The sequence below is a fragment of the Aquarana catesbeiana genome, linkage group LG03 (assembly GCF_042186555.1).
Source record: "Aquarana catesbeiana isolate 2022-GZ linkage group LG03, ASM4218655v1, whole genome shotgun sequence".
In the NCBI taxonomy this organism is placed as follows: domain Eukaryota; kingdom Metazoa; phylum Chordata; class Amphibia; order Anura; family Ranidae; genus Aquarana; species Aquarana catesbeiana.
The window spans coordinates 40,866,409-40,890,598 of record NC_133326.1 but is presented as its reverse complement, the minus strand read 5'-3'; the positions used below and the strand labels follow the sequence as shown (position 1 = coordinate 40,890,598).

General features: G+C 42.3%; 1 protein-coding gene across 1 annotated transcript; it reads left to right on the top strand.

Annotated features, from left to right (window-relative positions):
- Positions 1-381: 381 nt before the first annotated feature.
- On the top strand, positions 382-23,066 carry MRPL46 (mitochondrial ribosomal protein L46). The gene is made up of 4 exons (XM_073618431.1): positions 382-622; positions 12,933-13,128; positions 14,447-14,620; positions 22,763-23,066. The coding sequence occupies exons 1-4, from the start codon at positions 428-430 to the stop codon at positions 23,011-23,013; spliced, it is 816 nt and encodes a 271-aa protein (XP_073474532.1). The 5' UTR covers positions 382-427; the 3' UTR covers positions 23,014-23,066.
- Positions 23,067-24,190: the final 1,124 nt, after the last annotated feature.

Genomic DNA, 24,190 nt, shown 5'->3' with positions numbered 1-24,190 from the left:
AATGTCACAATAAAACGCAAAAAGGCACAAAAAAAGACATTTCTTATTTTTTTACTTGTTATATATAAAATTATAAACAGCAAATACAATTTGAAAGCAGAAATCCTATTTAGGTTTAAGTGTACCCCCCCCGGATATGTCTATGGACTGTGCCAGCTCAGACCACACCAAACGAAAGGGGGTGTTAAACAAAGTTGATAGAGTGAATTATTAATGAAAACTAAAAAAATGCATCTATTTACTTGTAAAAAAAAAATAATATTAGATTTTTTTTTTTTGTAACGTGTTGAGGTTTTTTTGTGCGGTTTGCCTCTGGTAGGAAGTGGTGTCATTTTTGTCTCTCTCTCCCCCCTCCCTGTCCAAAGGATGCATTGGTTTGGTCTCCTGCGCGGAGAGGTCGCGGCGTCGTGACGTCAGGCGTTCCAAGATGGCGGCGCCGGTACGGAGGTTGTTGCTGGGCGCGCTGTCATGCAGGACGGTGGCGGCGAGGAGGGTGTCAGGGGGGCGGCCGTCGGCCGGCTCGCCATGGATTTTACACGGGGCGGTGTGCCTGAAGAGGGCGGCTGTGCTGTCTCCGAGGAAGACCGAAATGCAGCAGGAGGTGGCCGATTTGCTGCAGCAGGTAACAGGCAGCCCAGCCTGAGGGGGGAAGGGGAGGGGGGAGAGATCACAGTCTTCTAAAGTATCACCTCCCTGATGACCAAGAATTTCCTGGAACTTTTTTGTTTACAGGTAAAAAAAAAAAAAAAAATTTTTTTTTTTGCTAGAAAATTACTTAAAAAATACAATAAAAAATAAGTTATATATATATATATATTAGCAGAGACTAGAGAATAAAATTGTTACAATATTTTATGTCGCACCGTATTCACGTTGCGATCTTTCAAATGCAATTTTTTTTTTTTTAAATATACACTTTATTGTATTAAAAATAAACTGCCCCAATTTTCTTTGTAGAATGTAAAAGATATTACGCTGAGTACATAGATGCCAAACATGTCGTCGTGCTTTCGTAAAATTATGCTCCTGGAATGGCGACAAACTACGGTACTTAACCACTTCAGCCCCGGAAGATTTTACCCCCTTCCTGACCAGAGCACTTTTTGCGATTCGGCACTGCATCGCTTTAACTGACAATTGCGCGGTCGTGTGACGTGGCTCCCAAACAAAATTGATGTCCTTTTTTCCCCACAAATAGAGCTTTCTTTTGGTGGTATTTGATCGCCTCTGCGGTTTTTTATTTTTTGTGCTATAAACAAAAATAGAGCGACAATTTTGAAAAAAAACACAATATTTTTTACTTTTTGCTATAATAAATATCCCCCAAAAATATATAAAAAAAAATTTTTTTTTCCTCCGATACGTATTCTTCTACATATTTTTGGTAAAAAAAAAATCGCAATAAGCGATTATTGATCGGTTTACGCAAAAGTTATAGCGTTTACAAAATAGGGGATAGTTTTATGGCATTTTTATTAATTTTTTTTTTTTAAATGGCGGCGATCAGCGATTTTTTTTTTTTTTTTTTTTTTTATCGTGACTGCGACATTATGGCGAACACATCGGACATTTTTGACACATTTTTGGGACCATTGTCATTAATACAGCGATCAATGCTAAAAAATTGCATGGATTATTGTAGTGAAGGGGTTAACCACTAGGTGGCAGTGTAGGGGTTAAGTGTTTCCTAGGGGCGTGTTTCTAAGTGGGGGGGGGCGGCGGCTATGTGTGACACGTCACTGATCTCTGCTCTGATGACAGGGAGAAGAGATCGAGTGACGCTGTCACTAGGCAGAACGGGGAGATGCTGTTTACATGTTTACATCGACATCTCCCCGTTCTTCCTCCCCGTGAGGCGATCGCGGGTATCCCCGCGGCGATCGAGTCCGCGGTACCCGTGACCCGACTCGGGGAGCTTGCCAAGTGCGCCCGCTGGCCACCTCTTCAAGGGCAACGTACAGGTACATGATTCTGCCTGTACGAGCCCTTCTGCCGACGTATATCGTCGTGAGGCGGTCGGCAAGCGGTTAACCACTTTAAGAGCACTTCAATACCCGGCCATAGTATAATGACGTCCTTGACTTTTAGGGGGGATGTCTGAATGATGGAGAGGATATGCTGCTCACCAAGCCTCCTGGACTGCAGCACTCTGAAGAAAGACATCTTTATTTGTAAAATTGTTAAAATCCAACAAAAGCCATCTCACAGGAACAGTGTGTAGCGGTATCTAACGCGTTTCACATCGATAGACGCTTACAAATAAAGATGTCTTTCTTCAGAGTGCTGCAGTCTGGGATTTCGTCATTTCCGTAGATATCTGAATGATGCCTGCAGGCATCATTCAGATATCATTCTTTGCAGCCGGCGATTCTGTGCACCATAACAATGATCATAGCGGCAGTTCTGCCGCTTCGTCCTTATAGGCGATGGGAGGGGACGTGTGTCCCCCCCCGCGCCGCCATCCGGTGCTTCTCCGGGCTCTCCCGTACCATCGGGTGCCCAGAGAAAGAATTGGCCGGCGCCGGATGAGAACGATAGAGATTTCCGGTGACCAGATGGTCACCAGTCATCTCTATGACCGTCGGAGGCCCGGGCGCGACGTTATGACGTCACGACCGGGTACCCGGAAATAAACGAAGGCGCGATCGCGGCTGCCAGCATGAGATCGGTGAATTTTTTTTTTTCCCCTGATTTTATGCTTTCCAGCCTGGAGGAGAGATGTGGGGTCTTATTGACCCCGCATCTCTCCATAAAGAGGACCTGCCACATAGATTCCTATTACAAGGGATGTTTACATTCCTTGTAATAGGAATAAAAGTGATCAAAAAAAAAAAATGTAAAAAAAAATTAAGTATAATAAAAAATTTAAATGCCCCTGTCCCCGGTAGCTCGCGCTCAGAAGCAAACGCACACGTAAGTCCCGCCCACATTTGTAAACTCCGCTCAAACCACACATGTGAGGTATTGCCGTGTGCGTTAGAGAGCGTGTGCAACAATTCTAGCACTAGACCTCTGTAACTCTAAACTGGTAACCTGTAAAAAAAAATTTTAAAGCGTCGCCTATGGAGATTTTTAAGTAATAAAGTTTGGCGCCATTCCATGAGTGTGCGCAATTTTAAAGCGTGACATGTTAGGTATCCATTTACTCGGCGTAACATCATAGTATATACATAGTTACATAGTAGGTGAGGTTGAAAAAAGACACAAGTCCAACCTATGTGTGTGATTATGTGTCAGTATTACATTATATATCCCTGTATATTGCGGTCATTCAGGTGATTATCTAATAGTTTCTTGAAGCTATCAATGCTCCCCGCTGAGACCACCGCCTGTGGAAGGGAATTCCACATCCTTGCCGCTCTTACAGTAAAGAACCCTCTACGTAGTTTAAGGTTAAACCTCTTTTCTTCTAATTGTAATGAGTGGCCACGAGTCTTATTAAACTCTCTTCTGCGAAAAAGTTTTATCCCTATTGTGGGGTCACCAGTACAGTATTTGTAAATTGAAATCATATCCCCTCTCAAGCGTCTCTTCTCCAGAGAGAATAAGTTCAGTTCTCGCAACCTTTCCTCATAACTAAGATCCTCCAGTCCCTTTATTAGCTTTGTTGCCCTTCTTTGTACTCGCTCCATTTCCAGTACGTCCCTCCTGAGGACTGGTGCACATTATATCAAAAAATTAGGCTAACTTTACTGTTTTGTTATTTTTTTTTAATTCATGAAACTGTTTTTTTTTTCTAAAAAAAAAAAAAAAAAAAAGACGTTTGAAAAAATATTGCACAAATACGGTGTGAGATAAAAAGTTGCAATGGCCGCATTTTATTCCCTATGGTGTCTGCTTAAAAAAAGAAAAATAATGTTTGGGGGTTCTGAGTAATTTTCTAGCAAAAAAAAGATTTTTACATGGAGAGAAATGCCAGAATAGGCCCGGTATTGAAGTGATTAAGACCGAGCCTCTTTTTCAGACTACAAGTTAAAATCATTTTTTTTTTTTGCTAGAAAATTACTTAGAACCACCAAACATTATACATTTTTTTTCTAACACCCTAGAGAATAAAATGGCGGTTGTTACAATACTTTCTGTCACACCGTATTGGTGCAGCGATCTTACAAGCGCACTTTTTTGGAAAAAAATTCACTTTTTTTAAAAAAACAACAGTAAAGTTTAGTGTTTTTTTTTTTTTTTTTTATATATATTGTGAAAGATAATGTTTTACGCCAAGTAAATTGATACCCAACATGTCACGCTTCAAAATTGCGCCCTCTCGTGGAATGGCGTCAAACTTTTACCCGTAGCCTCCCTGGCGGTTTTCCCGAGTGTGGCTCGGGGTTAAAATTCAGGACCATTAGCGGTAACCCCGAGCCACACTCGAGATTACATCGCAGGATCCTGGTGTGGCTTTACTTACCTTGTCCCCGGGATCCTGCGATGTCCTCCTCCGAAGCCTCTCTGTGCCAGGCTCCGTTCCCTGCGAGCGGCGCGACGCACGGGGGCGGAGCCTGACGGCAAATTCAAAAAGTTGTAAAAACATACAGTACTGTAATCTTACAGATTACAGTACTGCATGAAATTATTTCACATCCCTTTTGTCCCCAGTGCTTTGGCCCATGCCCTGCATGCAGTTTTATATTATATATACTGTTCTTTCTGCCTGGAAACTGGAGATTGTCCATAGCAACCAAAAAGTGTCCCTTTATGTCATAAGTGGCTTTAAACCAGCTAGAAAACAGCGATAGTGAATAGTGGGGAAATTTATTTTATTATTATTTATTTATTTTTATTTTTAATTATTTATTTTTATTATATTATAATTTTTGTTTTTGTGTTTCAAACTTTATCATACCCGGGATATCTACTAGACTCTGGTTTGGACAGATTTAAGTGTGTTATTGTTAAGAATTACAGACCTACAATATAAAACGCCAAATTGCCATGCAAAATAATTGTACCGCTTTCAGCACCTAAAATCTGAAATAATCATACCGCCAGGGAGGTTAAAAATCTCCATAGGCGACATTTAAAAAATTCTACAGGTTGCATGTTTTGAGTTACAGAGGAGGTCTAGTGCTAGAATTATTGCTCTCGCTCTAACGATCATGGCGATACCTCACATGTGTGGTTTGAACACCGTTTATTTACGTATGCGTTCACTTCTGCATACGAGCTCAAGGGGATGGGGCACTTGAAAAAAAAAAATTTTTTATTTTTTTTACTTTTGATTTTTACACTTTTACTTTTTATTAATGTTTTCTCACTATTATTCCTATTACCCCTTCCGCCGCTTCTAAGGCCTCATGTACACTGCTGCTGATAAACAGACGTTTAGGAGCAGCTGGGCGTTTTTTTTTTTTTTTTTTCCAGCTGCCCCTGAACTCTCCTCTGTTATCTTAGTTATCTTATCAGTACATGTACACCGGGTCATTTATAGGCAGTCGAATTTAGAGGCATTTTTTGGAACACAAAAAAATAGGTTCAGACGGATGTTCAGAGGCATTTGAAATGCCAAATGCCTCTAGGAGCTTGTAAACGCTGCTAAACGTGGTAACTCGTGTCTAGCAGCGTTTCCTTTACAAACGTTTTTCATTTTAACAAAATTTTTTTTTTTTTCTTTCCGACTAAATGCGGCTAAACGGCTGTTTTTAGACGTCGGTTTCTAGTTGTCAAGTTAAGACCCCTTTCACACTGAGCCGCCCCCGGGCGTCAGCGATAAAGCGGTGCTATTATTTGAAACGGAGAACAGGGACGCACCGGACCCCCGCTGTGAGCCGCATTTGTTTTAAGTGTGAACCCAGCCTGACTTTTATACAGGGAGATTTTCTTTCACTTCCTGTTCTGGTGACACAGTTTCCCCAGACAGGAAGGAACTCTCCAACAGCAACACAGTTAGTTAAAGGAACATTAGAACTTCTTCAGCTTTTTATTGTTATCCTGTCTACTCATTGCAAATGTTCCCATTTATTTCTTGACTGGAGTAATTAAAAAAAAAAAAGTCATACTTGCCTCCACTGTGCAGTTTGTTTTGCACAGTGTGGCCCTGATCATCGACTTATGGGGACCCCCGGCGGCGCTCACGGCTCCTCCTCGCATCGGTAAACCCCCTAGGAGAAGCGCTGTCCCGGGGGGGGGGTTACCTTGCGAGTGCACTTCAGAGTCAAGCATTTGGGCCTATAGACACAGAATGCCAGACTGGGCCTTGGCGCCCGCGTCATTGGGTTTGATTGATAGCAGCATAGCCATTGGCTCCCGCTGTCCTCAATCTATCCAATCAAGAGCCCCAGGCAGAGAGGAAGAGCACGTCTCTGCCGAGGGAACAAATGGGCTCAGGTGAGTAAAATGAAGGGCTCTGGGGGGGTGGTCAGTGTCCGAAGTGTTTTCACAAGGGTTTACAACCCCTTTAACTTTTGCCTGAAACAGACCAGAAAACGCACAGGACTCTTGTTCGGTCTGCTCCGCGCCCCCCCCCCCCCCCCCCGGAGATGTGAGAACCGGCTCCATTGAGAGCTGGTCACACTCTCCTGTCATGAGAATTGGATGCAGAGAAGTTCCCATAAGTGTGACCTGGCCTCAAACCTGACAGGTATTCTAATCCTTCACCATTCTAAAACTGGATAAAAAAATATTTGCTGATTAGTTTGTTTTGCATGTGGTAGAAGGGGAGCAAGGAGATAGGGCGTAGGTTGTTAAGATTGGTAGGGTCCAAGGATGGCTTTTTAAGTATGGGGGTGACCAGTGCATGTTTTAGAGCATTGGGGAAGACGCCGGAGGTGAGGGAGGGATTGAAGATGTGGGTTAGAGAGTGTAGGATGGGGTCAGAGGGCGACCGTAGCATATGAGAGGGAATAGGGTCCAGGGGACAGGTGGTTAGGTGGGCGATAGAAAGGAGTTTAGTAACTTCGTCTGTAGTAGCAGATTTGAATAGGGGGAATGTCAGTTGTACCTGTTGACATGGGGTCTTAGCTGGGGGAGAAACCTGTAGAGCAGAGATTTCATCATGGATTGTATCAATCTTGTTTTTGAAGTGATTAGCGATCTCTTGGGCATTGAGTAAGTCAGTGGGTGGAGGACAGAGTAGAGAGTTGAAGGTGGAGAAGAGTTTACGAGGACTGGATGAGAAGGTGTTAATAAGAGTTGTAAAATAGGTTTGCTTGGCAGTGTGGAGGAAAGAATAGTATTTTTGGAGGGCAGATTTGTATTGGTTGAAGTCTTTGAGAGACTTAGGCCCCTTTCACACGAGGCGGACTCTGTTTCCACGGAGTCCGCCTCGGTCTGCCGGCTCAGCGGGAGATCAGTCCGTTGATCTCCGCTGAGCCGGCGGATGACAGGTCCCTCTCTGCTCACTGAGTGGGGAGGGGCTTGTCAGGCACCGTTGCCGCCTATGGAGGGATCGGATGAAAACGGACAGCATGTCCGTTTTCATCAGATCTCATCCGATCTGCCAGCGACGGACCTGGACGTACGGTCATCCGTCTGCTTTTAGCGGATCGGACCGGGTCGGATGTCAGCGGACATGTCTCCGCTGACATCCGTCGCTCCATAGGCTAACATGGAGCGCCCGTTCAGGTCCGCCGTCAAAACTGACAGCGCGACTACGTTTTTTGAGAATTTTAGTGTCATCTGTTTGCCAGGGTTGTAGGGGTCGAGACCTGATTCTGCGTGTAGTGAGGGGAGCGAGCTTGTCCAGGGTGGAGGACAGGGATTTATTGTAGATGGATGTGGCTTGGTTGGGGCAGGACAGGGGAGAGATTTTGTCATAGAGGTGGTCAGTAGCAGAATAGAGGAGAGAGGAGTTGAAGTTGCCAAAATTTCTACGGGTGATGGTTAGGCGATTGGAGGGAAAGGTGGTGGAAGACAGGGGGAGAGAGAAACTAATAAGGTGGTGGTCGGAGAGAGGAAAAGGATTGTTTGAGAAGTTGCATGGTGTGCATAGGTAGGAGAATACAAGGTCAAGGGTGTTGCCATCAGAGTGAGTAGAAGCCTGTACCCATTGCTTCAGGTCAAATGAAGAGGTTAGACTAAGGCCCCTTTCACACGGACGGACCGTCTATCCGTTTTTCTTCCATCCGTCGACGGACGACAATGCATTCCTATGGGCAAACGGATGACCATCCGTTACCATCAGTTAACCTCCGCTTCCGTTTTTATCCGTTTTTTTTAACGTACAAAGCTTCGTCCAGATCCGCCAAAACGGATATTAACTGACGTAAACTGACAACGTCCGTCAACGTCCGATCAGTTAAGATCTGTTTTGAAGAAATAATTCAAAGTTCATACTTTGACAAATAAAAAAGCAAAGTGAAAAAACCTTTATTTTAAAGGGGTTATGCAGAATAATAAAACTAAAACTGTTTTGAACATATCATGTGCTTTTGTCTCTTTTTATGCTCAAAATATGCCAATATATATATTGGTACTGCCATGAAACTTCTCCTGATGGAGATAGAAAGTAGTCGGCAAATTGTTCATGCATGGCAATGTAGGATGGGTGGAGCAAGGCTTTCTAGGTAATTTCCTTAAATGCAAAGAATCTGCTGTAAACGGATACAAAAACGGATGAAAAAACGGATGTAAACGTGTATATTAACGGAACAGATGACGGATGAAGCATTGGATAAAAACTGATACGTTTTTAACGTGGCTAAACTGACGGTGCCCGTGTGAAAGGGGCCTAAGAAGTTTAGAAGTAGCAGGAGTGTTTGTATTAGCAGGGATGTGGGAATTTCCGAAGAGAGAAAGTAGGGTAGCCAGGCAGAAAACTCATCAAGGAAAGTCGATAATGGTCCAGGGAGCCGGTAGATCACAGCAATTCTTAGGGAAGTAGGAGAGAATAGACGTATACAGTGGGCTTCAAATGATGAGAGGGAAAAAGAGAGGAGAGTGAATAACCTGGAAGGTGCATTGGGGGGATAGGAGGAATCCCACTCCACCTCCCTTGCATCCATTAGGCCTAGTGAAGTGAGTCCAGTGAAGGCCACCCTGGGAGAGGGAAGCAGGAGAAGGGGTGTCAGATTCGTGGAGCCAGGTTTCGGTGAGAGCAAGTGAATTAAAGGAATTAGTGACAAAGAGGTCATGAACAGCAGTGAGTTTGTTGCAGACAGAGCAGGTGTTCCAGAGGGTGCAGGAGAGAGGGAGGCTGGCGTTGGGAAGAAGAGGAATGGAGACTAAGTTGTGTAGATTGCGACTACTGCCAGAGGGTGTAGGGTGATGGTGATGGGTTACAGTTAAATAAGGGAGGCCCAGGGTTTGGGGAAATATCTCCAGCAGTTAGGAGAAGCAGAAGAGTTAGGGAGGTAATATGAGAATATGATTTGTATGAGGGGACATGCTTCAGTATCCTGGGGGGTATGTTAGCAAGTGGGCTTAGAGTTAGAAAGAGGTGATGAGTGCAGAAATAGGGGGAGGGGAGAAGTGAGGGTGATATGTACAGATTGTGGGGTGGAGCAGAGGGATGAAGAAAAGAGAGTTTGAGGAGAGAGGCAGCAATTGTGAAAAGGAGGAGAGGTAAAGAGAGCATGTTTCAGAGAGGAAGGTGAAATAATTTGGAAATGAGGTCATCTGCTGTAGTTTGCTTTGTGCAAATCGCTGAAGTGCCACTTATTTAAAGAACCCCACTTCTTTAGAAGAACCCCCTGTATGTGCAGTCCCCTGTATGTGTTCCCCCGTAAAGAAGGCCTTGTTTTTATACTGTGTGTTGGGTGTGGGTTGAATCTGGCAATTAATCAATTAGGAGGGGATATTAGGAACACAGCTAGCAGAGCAAAACTTTCACACCACAAGAAAACTGCAAGGGGACTAAAAGGCCAAAATTGTGAAGATAAGGGAACCCATAATTTAGTGAAGACTTAATGGCTAAATAAACATTGAAATAATGTGAGCATGGCTACAGGTGGATGAAAAAAGTGGTGACAAACGGGTTTACCAAAAATGCATTTGAGCAGTCAGTCAATATTCAGTTTAAGGTATAAGGAGGTATAAACGCAGGTTTACCTGTGAAGAGAGAAGAAAATGTTCAGATGGATGGTGCAAGAGCGGAAGTGCCACTACTTTAAAGAACCCCACTTCTTTGGAAGAACCCCCCTGTATGTGCAGCCCCCTATAAATATCAAGGGGTCTCTCAATCTTTGTGAAGAGAGACACATAAATATGTGTTCAATATCCTATAAAGTGTATCACATCCAAGTAATATAAAACTAAACAATAAAGTGCATCACATCAAAATATACTTCAAATAAATAGTTGCTTGGGAATAATCAAATTATAATAAAAAATGCAACCGAAGGACTAGGGTGATTCAGAGAGATGGTCAGTCCCAAATTCAAAGTGTAAACAAAGGTAATCCTATGTAGGCAAATAGAGATGAGGGGGAGAAAGGGACAAATGTGGAAGTCCAATTTACAGATGTAAGCTGGTCTTGATAACTTTCTGCAATCCTCCCCCCAATAGTGCTAGCCTCTCACCTTATGGATAGACCCCAAACGGGTCTAATGAAGCATCGATAAATGGCCAGACTGTTGCTGAATTTTCCTCAGTGGATCCAAGGAATCACTGCAGCTTTTCACCGGGCTTTTCCTAGAGGAAAGTGTTTCCAAATCCACAAGATTGAAGGCAAAAAAGAAGGCTCTGAGGCTGCTTTGCACTCAAACAAATGTTTTCATACTACTACTGACACAATAAGAAGTATCAAACAGGCATATAACAAACGAGCTGCGAGCTCACCCATGTCACTTCCGGTGCCTCGTGTTCTCGCACAGGTTCATCACTGTCACATGACTTCAGGGGATGGCCCCTTCCTGTTCCAACATGACTGCGTACCAGTGCACAAAGCAAGATCCATAAAGACATGGATGAGTGAGTTTGGGGTGGAGGAACTTGACTGGCCTGCACAGAGCCCTGACATCAACCTGATAGAACACCTTTGGGATGAATTAGAGCAGAGCCTGACCCCACAAATGCGCTTCTGGAAGAATGGTCAAACATTCCCATAGACACACTCCTAAACCTTGTGGACGGCCTTCCCAGAAGAGTTGAAGCTGTTATAGCTGCAAAGGTTGGGCCAACTCAGTATTGAACCCTACGGACTAGGACGCTATGCAAGTTCTGGTGTGTGTAAAGGCAGGCATCCCAATACTTTTGGTAATATAGTGCAGTCCACATTTGTATGTGGGGGGAGGGGGCTTAAAATTTTAGGGGAAGGCATTTTAAGTGCTTGGGTTTAACTTTAATCACTTGCTGTCTGCCCCATAGCAGATTTACTGCTGTAGGGCGGCTGTCCTGTGCAGGATCACGTGTGTGTATAAATGCATTCTATGCATTAAGATAAAAAACATTCTGTGTGCAGCAGCCCCCCTAATACTTACCTGAGCCCCCTCTCTATCCAGCGATGTCCACGAGGAGTCCCTCGGCTGTCCGGGACTCTTCCTCCTGAATGGCTGAGACACAACAGCAGCGCTATTGGCTCCTGCTGCTGTCAAAGTCAGTTAGCCAATCAGGAGAGAGAGGGGGGGTTCGAACAGCAGCTCCGTTTCTGATCGGACACGCAGAGTTGCAGCTCAGGTGCCCCGATAGCAAGCTGCTTGCTGTGGGGGCACTCGACAGGAAAGCAGTGTAAGGAGCAGTGAAGAGGATTGGAATTGAGCAGGTAAGTATAATATATATATATATATATATATATATATATATATATATATATATATATACATTACACTACCGTTCAAAGGTTTGGGGTCACCCAAACAATTTTGTGTTTTCCATGAAAAGTCACACTTATTCACCACCATACGTTGTGAAATGAATAGAAAATAGAGTCAAGACATTGACAAGGTTAGAAATAATGATTTGTATTTGAAATAACATTGTTTTTACATCAAACTTTGCTTTCATCAAAGAATCCTCCTTTTGCAGCAATTACAGCATTGCACACCTTTGGCATCCGTCCACAACACTTTTTTCCAGTCTTCCTCTGTCCAATGTCTGTGTTCTTTTGCCCATCTTAATCTTTTTCTTTTATTGGCCAGTCTCAGATATGGCTTTTTCTTTGCCACTCTGCCCTGAAGCCCAAAATCCCGCAGCCGCCTCTTCACTGTAGATGTTGACACTGGTGTTTTGCGGGTACTATTTAATGAAGATGCCAGTTGGGGACCTGTGAGGCGTCTGTTTCTCAAACTAGAGACTCTAATGTGCTTATCTTCTTGCTTAGTTGTGCAACGCGGCCTCCCACTTCTTTTTCTACTCTGGTTAGAGCCTGTTTGTGCTGTCCTCTGAAGGGAGTAGTACACACCGTTGTAGGAAATCTTCAATTTCTTTGCAATTTCTCGCATGGAATAGCTTTCATTTCTAAGAACAAGAATAGACTGTCGAGTTTCAGATGAAAGTTCTCTTTTTCTGGCCATTTTGAGCGTTTAATTGACCCCACAAATGTGATGCTCCAGAAACTCAATCTGCTCACAGGAAGGTCCGTTTTGTAGCTTCTGGAAGGAGCTAGACTGTTTTTAGATGTGTGAACATGATTGCACAAGGGTTTGCTAATCATCAATTAGCCTTCTGAGCCAATGAGCAAACACATTGTACCATTAGAACACTGGAGTGATAGTTGCTGGAAATGGGCCTCTATACACCTATGTAGATATTGCACCAAAAACTAGACATTTGCAGTTAGAATAGTCATTTACCACATTAGCAATGTATAGAGTATATTTGTTTAAAGTTAGGACTAGTTTAAAGTTAGCGTCATTTAAAAGTACAGTGCTTTTCCTTCAAAAATAAGGACATTTCAATGTGACCCCAAACTTTTGAACGGTAGTGTATATATAATCACTTTTGTGAGAAAATATATATATTTATATTATTTTTTTAAGAGCAACTCAATAATTGTGTTTGTCTCTTTGAAATGCTGATTACTGTTCTAATATAAGTAATTTTGTTTATTTTACTTCCAGATTGAGCTGGAGAAAAGTTTGTACTCGGATCATGAGATTCAGCTTATAGAAGATGCAATAAACCTGCAGAGAAAACATTCTGGTCAATATGATGATGACTTTGACTCTGATAGCAAGGATATTGTGCTGGCGCAAGATCTGGAAGACTCGTGGGAGCAGAAGTGGAAGACGTTTAATCCTGCTCCCAGAATAACAGGTATAAAATATAAATACACTGCATTGTATGTAGCAGCCCTTTTCAAGCTTTTTAACCCAGTCGAGCCCATACAATCTTAAGGTGTCCTGAAACCCTTACTAAAACCAATGAATTGAGGGTCAGTAAGAAAAATATTTCCCCACATTGGTCAGTAGGAAGAATTCAGCCCTTAAAGTGGTGATCAGGAGGCTACCCTTACAGACGCTAACAAGATTAATGGTGTCATGCTAATGGATTTGCCAAGAGTAATTGACCCTGGAACTATGCAGTCAGGAGGAAATAGGAAGTCAAGGAGTCCCTAGCAACTTGGTCAGCTTGGACTCTCAGCACAGAAACATTGGGCACCCAGTGATACATACTGTATGTGCAGCATGTGGGTGTTAAAGGTTAAGTTCACCTTTAACTACCACACGCCGTATTTACAAATGATGGCGGGCCGGGTGCTCTCTTGTTCTGGGATGACGTCGCCCCTGTCTCACAGCACTTGCACATCCGTGGAGCAGCTTAGCGCGGCATTTGCAGGTGCGCTGTGTCCCCAGGACGCAGCACAGCACCGATCTCGGTAAAGAGCAGTTGTGTCCAATCACAGCTGTTAACATACAAACAAGGAAATGCCGGTTATCGTTTCTCCACCTCAAACTGATGGTGAGGAGCGCTCATTAGCAGCATCTCCCCACAGGAGATGTGCCCTGATTATTAGTGCAGGCCCAACAGTGCCCATTACTGATGCCAGTCAGTGCTGCCTTTCGGCGCTCATCAGTGATACATTACAGTGCCATCTCATCAGTGCACATCAGTGAAGGAGAAAAATAAATTATTTACAAAATTTTCTGACAAACTAAAACTTTTTTTTTTCCCTTTTTTTGCTAAAAATATATTAAAAACTAAAAAACTCATGAGTGATTAAATACCACCAAAAGAAAGCTCTTAGTGTGACAAAAAAATGCTTTGCAGAGACACAGGATCCACGCCTTCCTTGCTGTCACAACGGCGTCCTGTCTCTCTGCAGGATGATGGGTGAGGTGGATATTGAGTCTGCAGTATCCACCGATAGGCTCCCGCTGTGTGTAATCACAATGGGCGAGCCATCCACGGCACGCATGTGTGCCTTCTATGAAATGTTGGAGTGTGTGTGTTTGTATACACGTGTCTGGCGCAGAGGTGCCGCCCTGTAGCAGTTAAACTGCTATAGGGCGGACCTTAAGTGGTCTCGTAGCTTCATTAACGGTGTAGTCGTTTTTGTGCTTCAGTATTGGTTAAATACAGCGTGATAGCAACCAGAATTCTTTCCCATTGCTTTGCCTCTTTTGTTTTGTAGAAGCTGATAAGAAAGGTGACAGGTCATCATTAAACAGGAAGCTAGAAAACTCGCTGGTTCTGCTGGTTAAGGAAAGACTTGGAAATGAAGATCTATGGATGTTCCCTCAGATGGCCTGGCAGGCTGGAGAAACCATGAGACAGACAGCAGAGCGAGCTCTGTCTACGTTGTCAGGTAATGTGGTTCCTATCTACTGCTACGGCAAAGTGAAACCTTTTATATTTATAAAAGTCTGTTCCTTCTTGCCCTAGCTAATGCATAAAGCTCCTGAGATGACAAACTGAACTTACACATTCTTACAATGAGGGGGAAAAAAGTATTTGTACCCCTGCTGATTTTGTACGTTTGCCCACTGACAAAGAAAAGGTTCAGTCTATAATTTTTATGGTAGGTTTATTTAACAGTGAGAGACAGAATAACAACAAAAATATCCAGAAAAACGCTTTTCTAAAAAGTTCTAAATTGATTTACATTTTAATGAGTGAAATATGTATTTGATCCTCTATCATCCAGCAAGATTTCTGGCTCCCAGGTGTCTTCTATACAGGGAACAAGTTGAGATTGGGGGCACGCTCCTAAAGGGAGTGCTCCTAATCTCAGTTTGACACCTGTCCACAGGTGCAGTCAATCAGATTCCAATCTCTCCACCATGGCAAAGACCTGTCCAAGGATGTCAGGGACAAGATTCTAGACTTACACAAGGCTGGAATGGGCTACAAGACCATCGACCAAGCAGCTTGGTTAGAGGATGACAACAGTTGGTGCAATTATTTGCAAATCGAAGAAACCCAAAATAACTGTCAATCTCCCTCGGTCCGGGGCTCAATGCAAGATCTCACATCGTGGAGTTTCAATGATCATGTTGACTCGGTTAAATTGATGATAGGCAACTCCTATCCTCATATTGATTAGTGGTTCCAAATAACTACTGCAGTAGGGAACAGACACAAAAGATACGCTCAGCATCTTTCCAAATTACTGTTCTGCTTTATTATGACGCAATTGAAGGTTTTTATGCACATGATTACGTACATTTATGGTAACAAGGGGCGTTACATAGGCAGGCTAATTCTAATCAGGACTCGAAAGAATGTAAACATTTACTGAAAACATTATTAGTGCTGTGTGCACAGTAAGGGCAGTGTGCAATACATACAAAATACAATACAATTATATACAGAACGTACAAATTTCCATTAGTCTCCCCTCTTTTGATCAATATTTTGATCACTAACCATACCTGCTATCACCTTTAACCTGGAACCTCCACACGCTTAGGTGGGGGTAGTCCTGGCCAAAGAGGCAAAAAAAAACTCCATTGTGGAGAAAATAATAGCTGAGCAACTTTTTTCATTACCAAATGACTTTTCATTGTGAAAAACAAATGATTGATAAGACTGGCCTTCTAGCTGAATTGTTGGCATGCTGACTTATCAGCACATGTAAACAGAGACAATTCTACATAAAATGGAAGACATACAAAAGACAAAATATGACTTCAACATGTCTAAACTACTTTTCAAATATATATATCCCTTACAATTAAAGTAATTGAATCAAAAAGTGCCCTAGACTGTGATCGAGGGAAACAAATCAAACACAGAGATTTCTTTAATTTAGTCATTTTTGCAGTGTCTGGTGTGGATCGAGGTGATTTTTCCTTCAAGTTTTGCAAAAACTGTACATGAAATAGATGCTGTATTGAGTCTCCAAACATTTCCTTATATATAAATGTCTCTTAACAATCCACAAGTCACCTGGCCTTAGTTTTTTAGATCCTTCCAAACTTTTAGGATCTGGAATTGGGGAGAAAACACATAAATGAGTTTGTCAAAAAACCTTAAAAGATCAGCAACATTCTCTGTGAGACCCGAATGGAGGACTTCAGCTGCTGAGACAAAATATAAGCAAGTGAGTAACACACTCCCAAACAAAATCCCATAGGGAGAGAGTCCAACATCCCCCTTAGGGGCTTCATAAAATATAAGAAAACATTCAGGCAAAAGTTTTCTAGTTTCTCTACTTTGTCCGCTACATTGTAGACAGTAGGGGGTGTAAAAATAAAACCTCAAAACTTCTAGTAAGGACTCTCCTATAAAAAATGATTTCCTCTGTTACTCTCTGTAGATTCTGCACTATGTACTTACAAACTACTTCTGATAACACTTTTTACTGTGGCCTTTGCAGTAGCATTTGCCACTGGACATCCAAAAAACATGTCCATACAGACAAAATGCATACTCATAAGATCTTAACTTGGGCATCTGGATATATCTTTTTGTAATATCTGGAAGGGATGTTCAGCTTTTGGTAACACCTTTGGTAACAGGTAAAACAAGAAGTGGTATGTTATAAAAACAACTGTGGAGAACCCTGGCTCTATCCCATGCTCATTTACTAAGGCAGCCATAACTGCTTGTGACTGATGACACGGTCCATGTGTCAAGCTGGAGGGAAAAGTGTGGTTGGCAGACATAAATGATCACCTTTTTCCAAAGTCCTGTTTCATAAGAAGTTGCCCCCTGTGGACCAATTGTTCTTCTCGTTCTGGGGTCCTAAAATTTGAATCATTAATTCCAGCTATACTGGGCCAGAACTAGGGTGTAATCTGTGAGTTGCACAGACCCATCAAGTGTCCGGGGCTGTAAATGCTGCATCCTTAGTCACCTGGTCTGCTTCCATGTGTGAAAGTTAATATGGTTACCTCGGTGAGGAATTAGCCGAAATACACGGGAGAATCTTGTATATGATCTCAAGGCAGCTGGGACCATAGTCACCAAGAAAACAATTGTAACAGACTAACACCGCAAAGGTCTGAAATCCTGCAGCGCCCGCTGCACATCTGAATGATTCAGAGGAGAACTGGGTGAAAGTGATGTGGTCAGGTGAGACCAAAATCAAGCTCTTTGGCATCAACTCAACGTGTTTGGAGGAGGAGGTATGCTGCATATGAAGCCAAGAATACCATCCCCACCGTCAAACATGCAGTTGGAAACATTATGCTTTGGGAGGGTTTTCCTGCTAAGGGGACAGGACAACTTCATCACATCAAAGGGACGATAGACGAGGCCATGTACCATTAAATCTTGGGTGAGAACCTCCTTCCCTCAGCCAGGGCATTGAAAATGGGTCGTGGATGGGTATTCCAGCATGACTGTGACCCAAACACACAGCCAAGTCAACATTGGAGTGGCTCAAGAAGAAGCCCATTAAGGTCCTGGAGTGGCCTAGCCAGTCTCCAGACCTTAATCCCATAGAGAATGTGTGGAGGGAGCTGAAGGTTTGCATTGCCAAACGTCGGCCGCGAAACCTTAAAGCGTTTGTTGACCCAAAAAAACAAACAGATTATGTTCCTTTTAAAGCATGTTATACAGCATGGTGCTTCTGCTGTGTCATTTGGCCCACTGTATACCCTAAAAAACTTGGCTGATCCTGCCTGACTATACCCTCCCCTCTGCAAACGGACCACGATAATCATGGCTGCTGATCACCTGATACTGTAATCTGTTTGCGTGATTCTATCAGCCACAGCTCTCCCCGTGTCCTCTGTCCTCCTCCCTGCTTGTACCAGCACCCCCCGCTCCTCTGTATCTGCTATAAAATCTTATCTTCTCTGTACCTTACTAACGTGTCCCTGTGCCCGTTTAGTGTAAAAAATCCGCCGATCTGTACCTCGTATAAGCGCAGCTCCAGGTGCTCAGCTGGTTGTCGGCTCTGTCTCTTCTCTCTCCCCCCTTGACCCTGCCCACTGCAGCTGTGAGCTGGAGAGAGGAGAGGAATTGCTTTGTGCTTCCGGAGCGGAGCTTATATTAATACAGATTGGCGGATTTTATATCGAACACAGTCACACATGTTAAGGTACAGAGATGAGACGATTTCAAAGAAGTGGGTTAACAACCACTTTATTGACTTGGTGAGGATCTGCAAAGAGGAGTGGGACAAAATCCCTCCTGAGATGTGTGCAAACCTGGTGGACAACCACAAGAAATGTCTGACCTCTGTCATTGCCAACAAGGGCTTTGCTACTAAGTCATGTTTTGCGAAGGGATCAAATACGTATTTCACTCATTAAAATGCAAATCAATTTAAATTTATTTAAATGCATTTTTCTGGATATTTTTGTTCTGTCTCACTGTTACAATAAACCTACCATTCAAATTATAGATTGATCTTTTCTTTGTCAGTGGGCAAATGTACAAAACCAGCAGGGGGTCAAACACTTTTTTTCCCTCACTGTATATTGAAAAGGTAAATGTGGGTCGCCAACTTCTCAACTACCTACTTTTACCACTGAAGTGAGTTTTGGAATAATTCTCTCCCTTTGTTTCTCCTCCCACATTTTTTCCTACAGTTTGAGAGAGGCAAAAGTTGCCAACAATCTCATACATCATTAACAGTCTGCTATAGAAAAAAAAAGAAACGTTGATTATAATTATGCTGTAATTATATTTCAGCAGTTAAGGTGGACCCTGCCTGCAATTTCCTCTTATTACTGAAGTGACTACATACGGTGATATAATAAGCAAGTACAAATTTAGCTCAGAAATCAACCAAAGCCCTATTTAAAAAAATAAATAAATAAATAAAAAAAAAAATCTACAACAGGGGTCTACAAACTTCCTAAAGAAAGGGCCTCCTCGTTGTCCTTCAGACTTTGGGGGTGTGGAAATTAGGGCCAGTGGGAGTAAATTATATACTATCGTTGTCAGTGGTAGGAATTCTGCCCCATCAGTGTCAATGGAGGGAAGAGTGCCCCCCAAAGGGCTGGATAAAGGCAAGCAATGGGCCACAGTTTGGAGACCACTGATCTAGTGGGAGGAAGAGTTATTTGGATCCTCTGTCACCTTTTATTGCTGTCTGTGTCCCTGTATAGGAAAATTTCCCCTCACTTTATGGTGGTAGTGATGCAAGGGGTAAAAAAAACAATTCATTTTTTATTTTTTTTCCTTGAAGCACAGGACTCTAGACATCCCAATGAATAATAAAGGCAAGAAGAACATCTCCAGAAGAAACCTGGACCTACAGCCTGCAAATCAGGGGATCGGAGAAAATGGAAACGGTCAGCTTGTGGTGTGAATGATTACAGCTCGAGAAAAGGGCTTTAAATGGCACAAGCTAAGTACTACACTAGGCTGCTCGGACAAGTTTCTTTTTGTAAAAGAGACCTTTCTGCAGCTGATATCGTTCACAACACAAGCTGATAGATGCCACTCTCCCTGTGTCCTGAATAGCAGGCTGCAGCCCTGGACTCTGTGAACTAAAGATGAGAGATTGAGACTGCACAAGGATATTCTGTCTGGCGGTTTAGGTGGAGAGCCAGGGGCTGTGCACTGCCTGTCATGCCCCCTCTCCTCAGAAACCCATCTTTATTGATTTAATGTTGTTGGATGGGTAGGGGGTTTGGGTTGGGCTAGCTATCTGACAACACAGCATCCCCTGACCGACCCCTCCCCCCGCTAGTGCTCGCGCACAGGTCCTGCACGCATCTGTAAGTGATGATGGCACCTCACATGCGAATGTCAGCATGAGAGCAATAATTCTACCTCCAGACCTGCATAACTCTAAACTGGTAACCCGTAAAAACTTGTAAAGCGCCACCTATGGAGCTTTTTAGGTACAGTAGTTTGTTGCTGTTCCCCAGACATATGCAGTTTTAAAGCATAACATGTTGGTTATCTATTTTCTTGGTGGTGTAACTAGCGTTGCACTGATACTAACACCAGTATCGGTGTCGATACTAAGCATTTGCACGATTACTTGCACTCGTGCAAATACTGCTATACTAAAACTGATTCCTTCAGACTCAGTTCACATATGTGTGGGGCCGGTTTGCGGTGCGTTTTCACAGCCCGGTCTGGTGCAGTTTCATTCAGCGGTTCAGGTGCGACTCCATTGTGTAGTGTATGAGATTAGCAAAGGACTTTTTTAAATCGCACTGCAGCCGGCCCGCACATATGGGAACAGGTCGTCAAAACTCACTGAAATGCTCATGAAAACTTATGTCTCTACAAGTGAAATCTGCGTGGGTTTTTTTTTCTTTTTTTTTTTTTTTTTTTTTTTATATATCCCTATCCCTTTTTATACATGTATGCTGTGAACAAGCCCTAAAAACACTCATGTGACGCTAAAAATAGGTATCAGTAATTGGTGTCCACAAGTGCTTGAGTGAGTCTCGTTACTTGTACTCTGTCTTAAACTGGTTCATCCCTAAGTGTAACATCCTCTTACATTTTACCAAAAATTGGGTATTCTAAAATTTTGCACTAGAATTCATTTAAAGTATATATATTTTCTTTTTCTTGAAAATTTGGATTTGATAAACTGCTCCACAGATGATATGACACATAAAAATATGCTACAACAACCTTTTTATTCTCCAGGGCCTCTGCTTTAGAAAAAAAAACGTGGTGTTACAAATGAAAGTCCACACCAACTGCTAACCAGTTTACAAGCTAAAGAATTATGATTAGAAGAAATGCTTGTCAATCACCTCCAGTCCAGGCCAATCCTGATCCTTCTCTCATGCATGTAAAATTTATCTATCGCACACAGTGAACCCCGAAAGTATTGACCGCGCTTCACTTTTTCCACATTTTGTCATGTTACAGCCTTATTCTAAAATGGATTAAATTCATTTATTTTCCTAAAAATTCTACAAACAATACCCCATAATGACAAAGTGAAAGGCGTTTGTTTGAAATCTTTGCAAATTTGTTAAAAATAAAAAAGGAAAAAATCCCATGTACATAAGTATTCACAGCCTTTGCTCAATACTTTGTTGAAGCACCTTTGGCACCAATTACAGCCTCAAGTCTTTTTGAGTATGATGCTACAAGCTTGGCACACCTATTTTTGGACAGTTTCTACCATTCTTTTGCAGGATCTCTCAAGCTCCATCAGGTTGGATGGGGAGCGTCAGTGCACAGCCATTTTCAGATCTCTCCAGAGATGTTCAGTCGGGTTCAAGTCTGGGCTCTGGCTGGGCCACTCGAGGACATTTACAGAGTTGTCCCGTAGCAATTCCTTTGTTATCTCGGCTGTGTGCTTAGGGTAGTTGTCCTGTTGGAAGATGAACCTTCGCCCCAGTCTGAGGTCCAGAGCTCTCTAGAGCAGATTTTCATCAAGTCTCTGTACATTACTGCATTTATCTTTCCCTCGATCCTGACTAGTCTCCCAGTTCCTGCAGCTGAAAAACATCCCTACAGCATGATGCTACCACCACATGTTTCACTATAGGGATGGTATTGCCCAGGTGATGAGTGGTGCCTGGTTTCCTCCAGACACGATGTTTGCCATTCAGGCCAAAGAGTTCAGTCTTTGTTTCATCAGACCAGATCATTTTGTTTCTCATGGTCTGAGAGTCCTTCAGGTGCCTTTTGGCAAACTCCAGGTGGGCTGTCATGTGCCTTTTTTTTTTTTTTACTGAGGAGTGTCTTCCATCTGGCCACTCTACCATATAGGCCTGATTGGTGGAGTGCTGCAGAGATTGTTGTTCTTCTGGAAGCTTCTTCTCTCTCCACAGAGAAACACTGGAGCTGTCAGAGTGACCATCAGGTTCTTGGTCACCTCTCTGACTAAGTTTCTTCTCCCCTGATTGCTCAGTTTGGCCAGGCAGCCTGCTCTAGGAAGAGTCCTGGTGGTTCCAAACTTCTTTCGTTTATGAATGATCGAGACCACTGTGCTCGTTGGGACCCTTTCCCGCATCTGTGCCTCGATACAATCTTGTCTTGGAGGTCAACAGACAATTCTTTGGACTTCATGGCTTGGTTTTTGTTCTGACATGCACTGTTAACTGTGGGATCTTATATAGACAGGTGTGTGCCTTTCCAAATCATGTCCAATCAACTGGATTTACCACAGGTGGACTCCAATCAAGTTGTAGAATCATCTCGAGGATGATCAGTGGAAACAGGATGCACCTGAGCTCAATTTTGAGTGGCAAAGGGCTGTGAATACGTATAATTTTTTTTTTTTTTTTTTATTATTATTTTAAATAAATGTGCAAAGATTTTAAAAAAAATGCTGATTTTTACATGTATGAGAGAAGCGTCAGGATTGGCCTGAACTGGGGGTGATTGACAAGCATTTCTTCTAATCGTAGTTGTTCTTCTTTACCTTGTAAACTGGTTAGCAATTGGTGTGGACATTCATTTGTAACACCACTTGTGCTTACAGTGTTAAACTATGTGGGGCTCAAAATTAATTATTAGTCTTGTTTTAGCTGCAGCATTTAATATTTAAATGTTTCTGATTTGAATTGATATGAAGGCTGATAATAGAGCTTGCATAGTCAAGAATATTCTGTATTTTGCACAGGTAATAGCACTGAGGCAAACTTCTTAGGAAACGCTCCCTGTGGCTTTTACAAGTACAAGTTTCCCAAGACAATGCGGACAGAAGACACGGTTGGAGCCAAAGTATTTTTCTTCAAAGCAATGCTAAAGAGCCAGGAACTACAGACTTCAAAGCAAAAAGGGGAATACGTCTGGGTTAGCAAAGAGGAACTGAGAGACTATTTAAAACCCGCATATCTTTCTGCCGTGGAAGAGTTTGTCATAGAAATATAATCAATATTAAGCTATATTTAAACTCAATAAAAAGATTCTTTTTTTATTTGTAATTTTTTGTTTTACTTGTCTGGTCTCTTCTGGCTTGGAGAGTACATGGAGTAGGATCTCCAGACATTAGAATGAATGCAGAAATCATACATTATACCTTCCTGCTAGAACAAAAACATACAATTTTCAAAAAACCACGACAATCTATTCTTCTGACATTGCAGGCATATCTGATGTCATGACATTGAGATTGATTTGCTAAAAGAGTGGTGAATGTTCACTTAGAATACATTTTTTTTTTTTTTCCCTGTTTGTGCATAATTGGCTTTTCAAAGTCAACTTCACTTTATTTACTAAGTCCAGTAAACCTAATGATGGCCATACACAGTTCGAATTTCGAAAGAATTTTCTTACGAAAATCGTATCAAAGAATTTTTGTATGAATTTCGCACCATTAGTGGGCTGCAACAACGGCCGATTTTCGTGCGGCAATCAAATTTGAGGAATCGGACATGTTAGAAATTTTTTGCAAAAGAACCATTTTCTAATCTATGATGGGAAAATTGTGCAAGAAATGTAATAAAAGAAAATTTACGGAGAGAAAAGAAGATTCCCGGCCACGAAAATTCTTTTCTGTAGTAACATGAGGTGAAATTGAAGGCTTGGTTGGCTGAATTTCAAAAATCAACGGTGGCACCATCGGATCACAAAAAAAACGAACTTTCTGAAAATTTGTTCGAAATTCGACCATGTATGGCCTGCTTTACCCTTGCATAGAAAAATGGTCTTTATTCTTTCAGTAATTCAACCCTATTGAATAGAACAGCTGTAAAATGTAGGAACTTGGGTTGGTGTCAAATATTATCTTTGACAGTCTGTATTCCATGATTTTTTCATAGACATAGAGAAACAATGGGGGTTTATTTACTTAACCAACTCAACTTGAAGCTTTTGCCTCCTTCATGACCAGGCCATTTTTTTTTTGTTTTGCTATTTAGCACTATACTACTTTAACTGGTAATTGCGCGGTCACCACTGTACTTAAACTTAATTTATATCATTTTTTTCACACAAATAGAGCTTTCTTTTGCTGGTATTTTGATCACCTAGATTTTTTATTATGTAAATAAAAGACTGAAAATGTTAAACTTTTTTTTTTTTTTCTTTCTGCTATTAAACATATTCA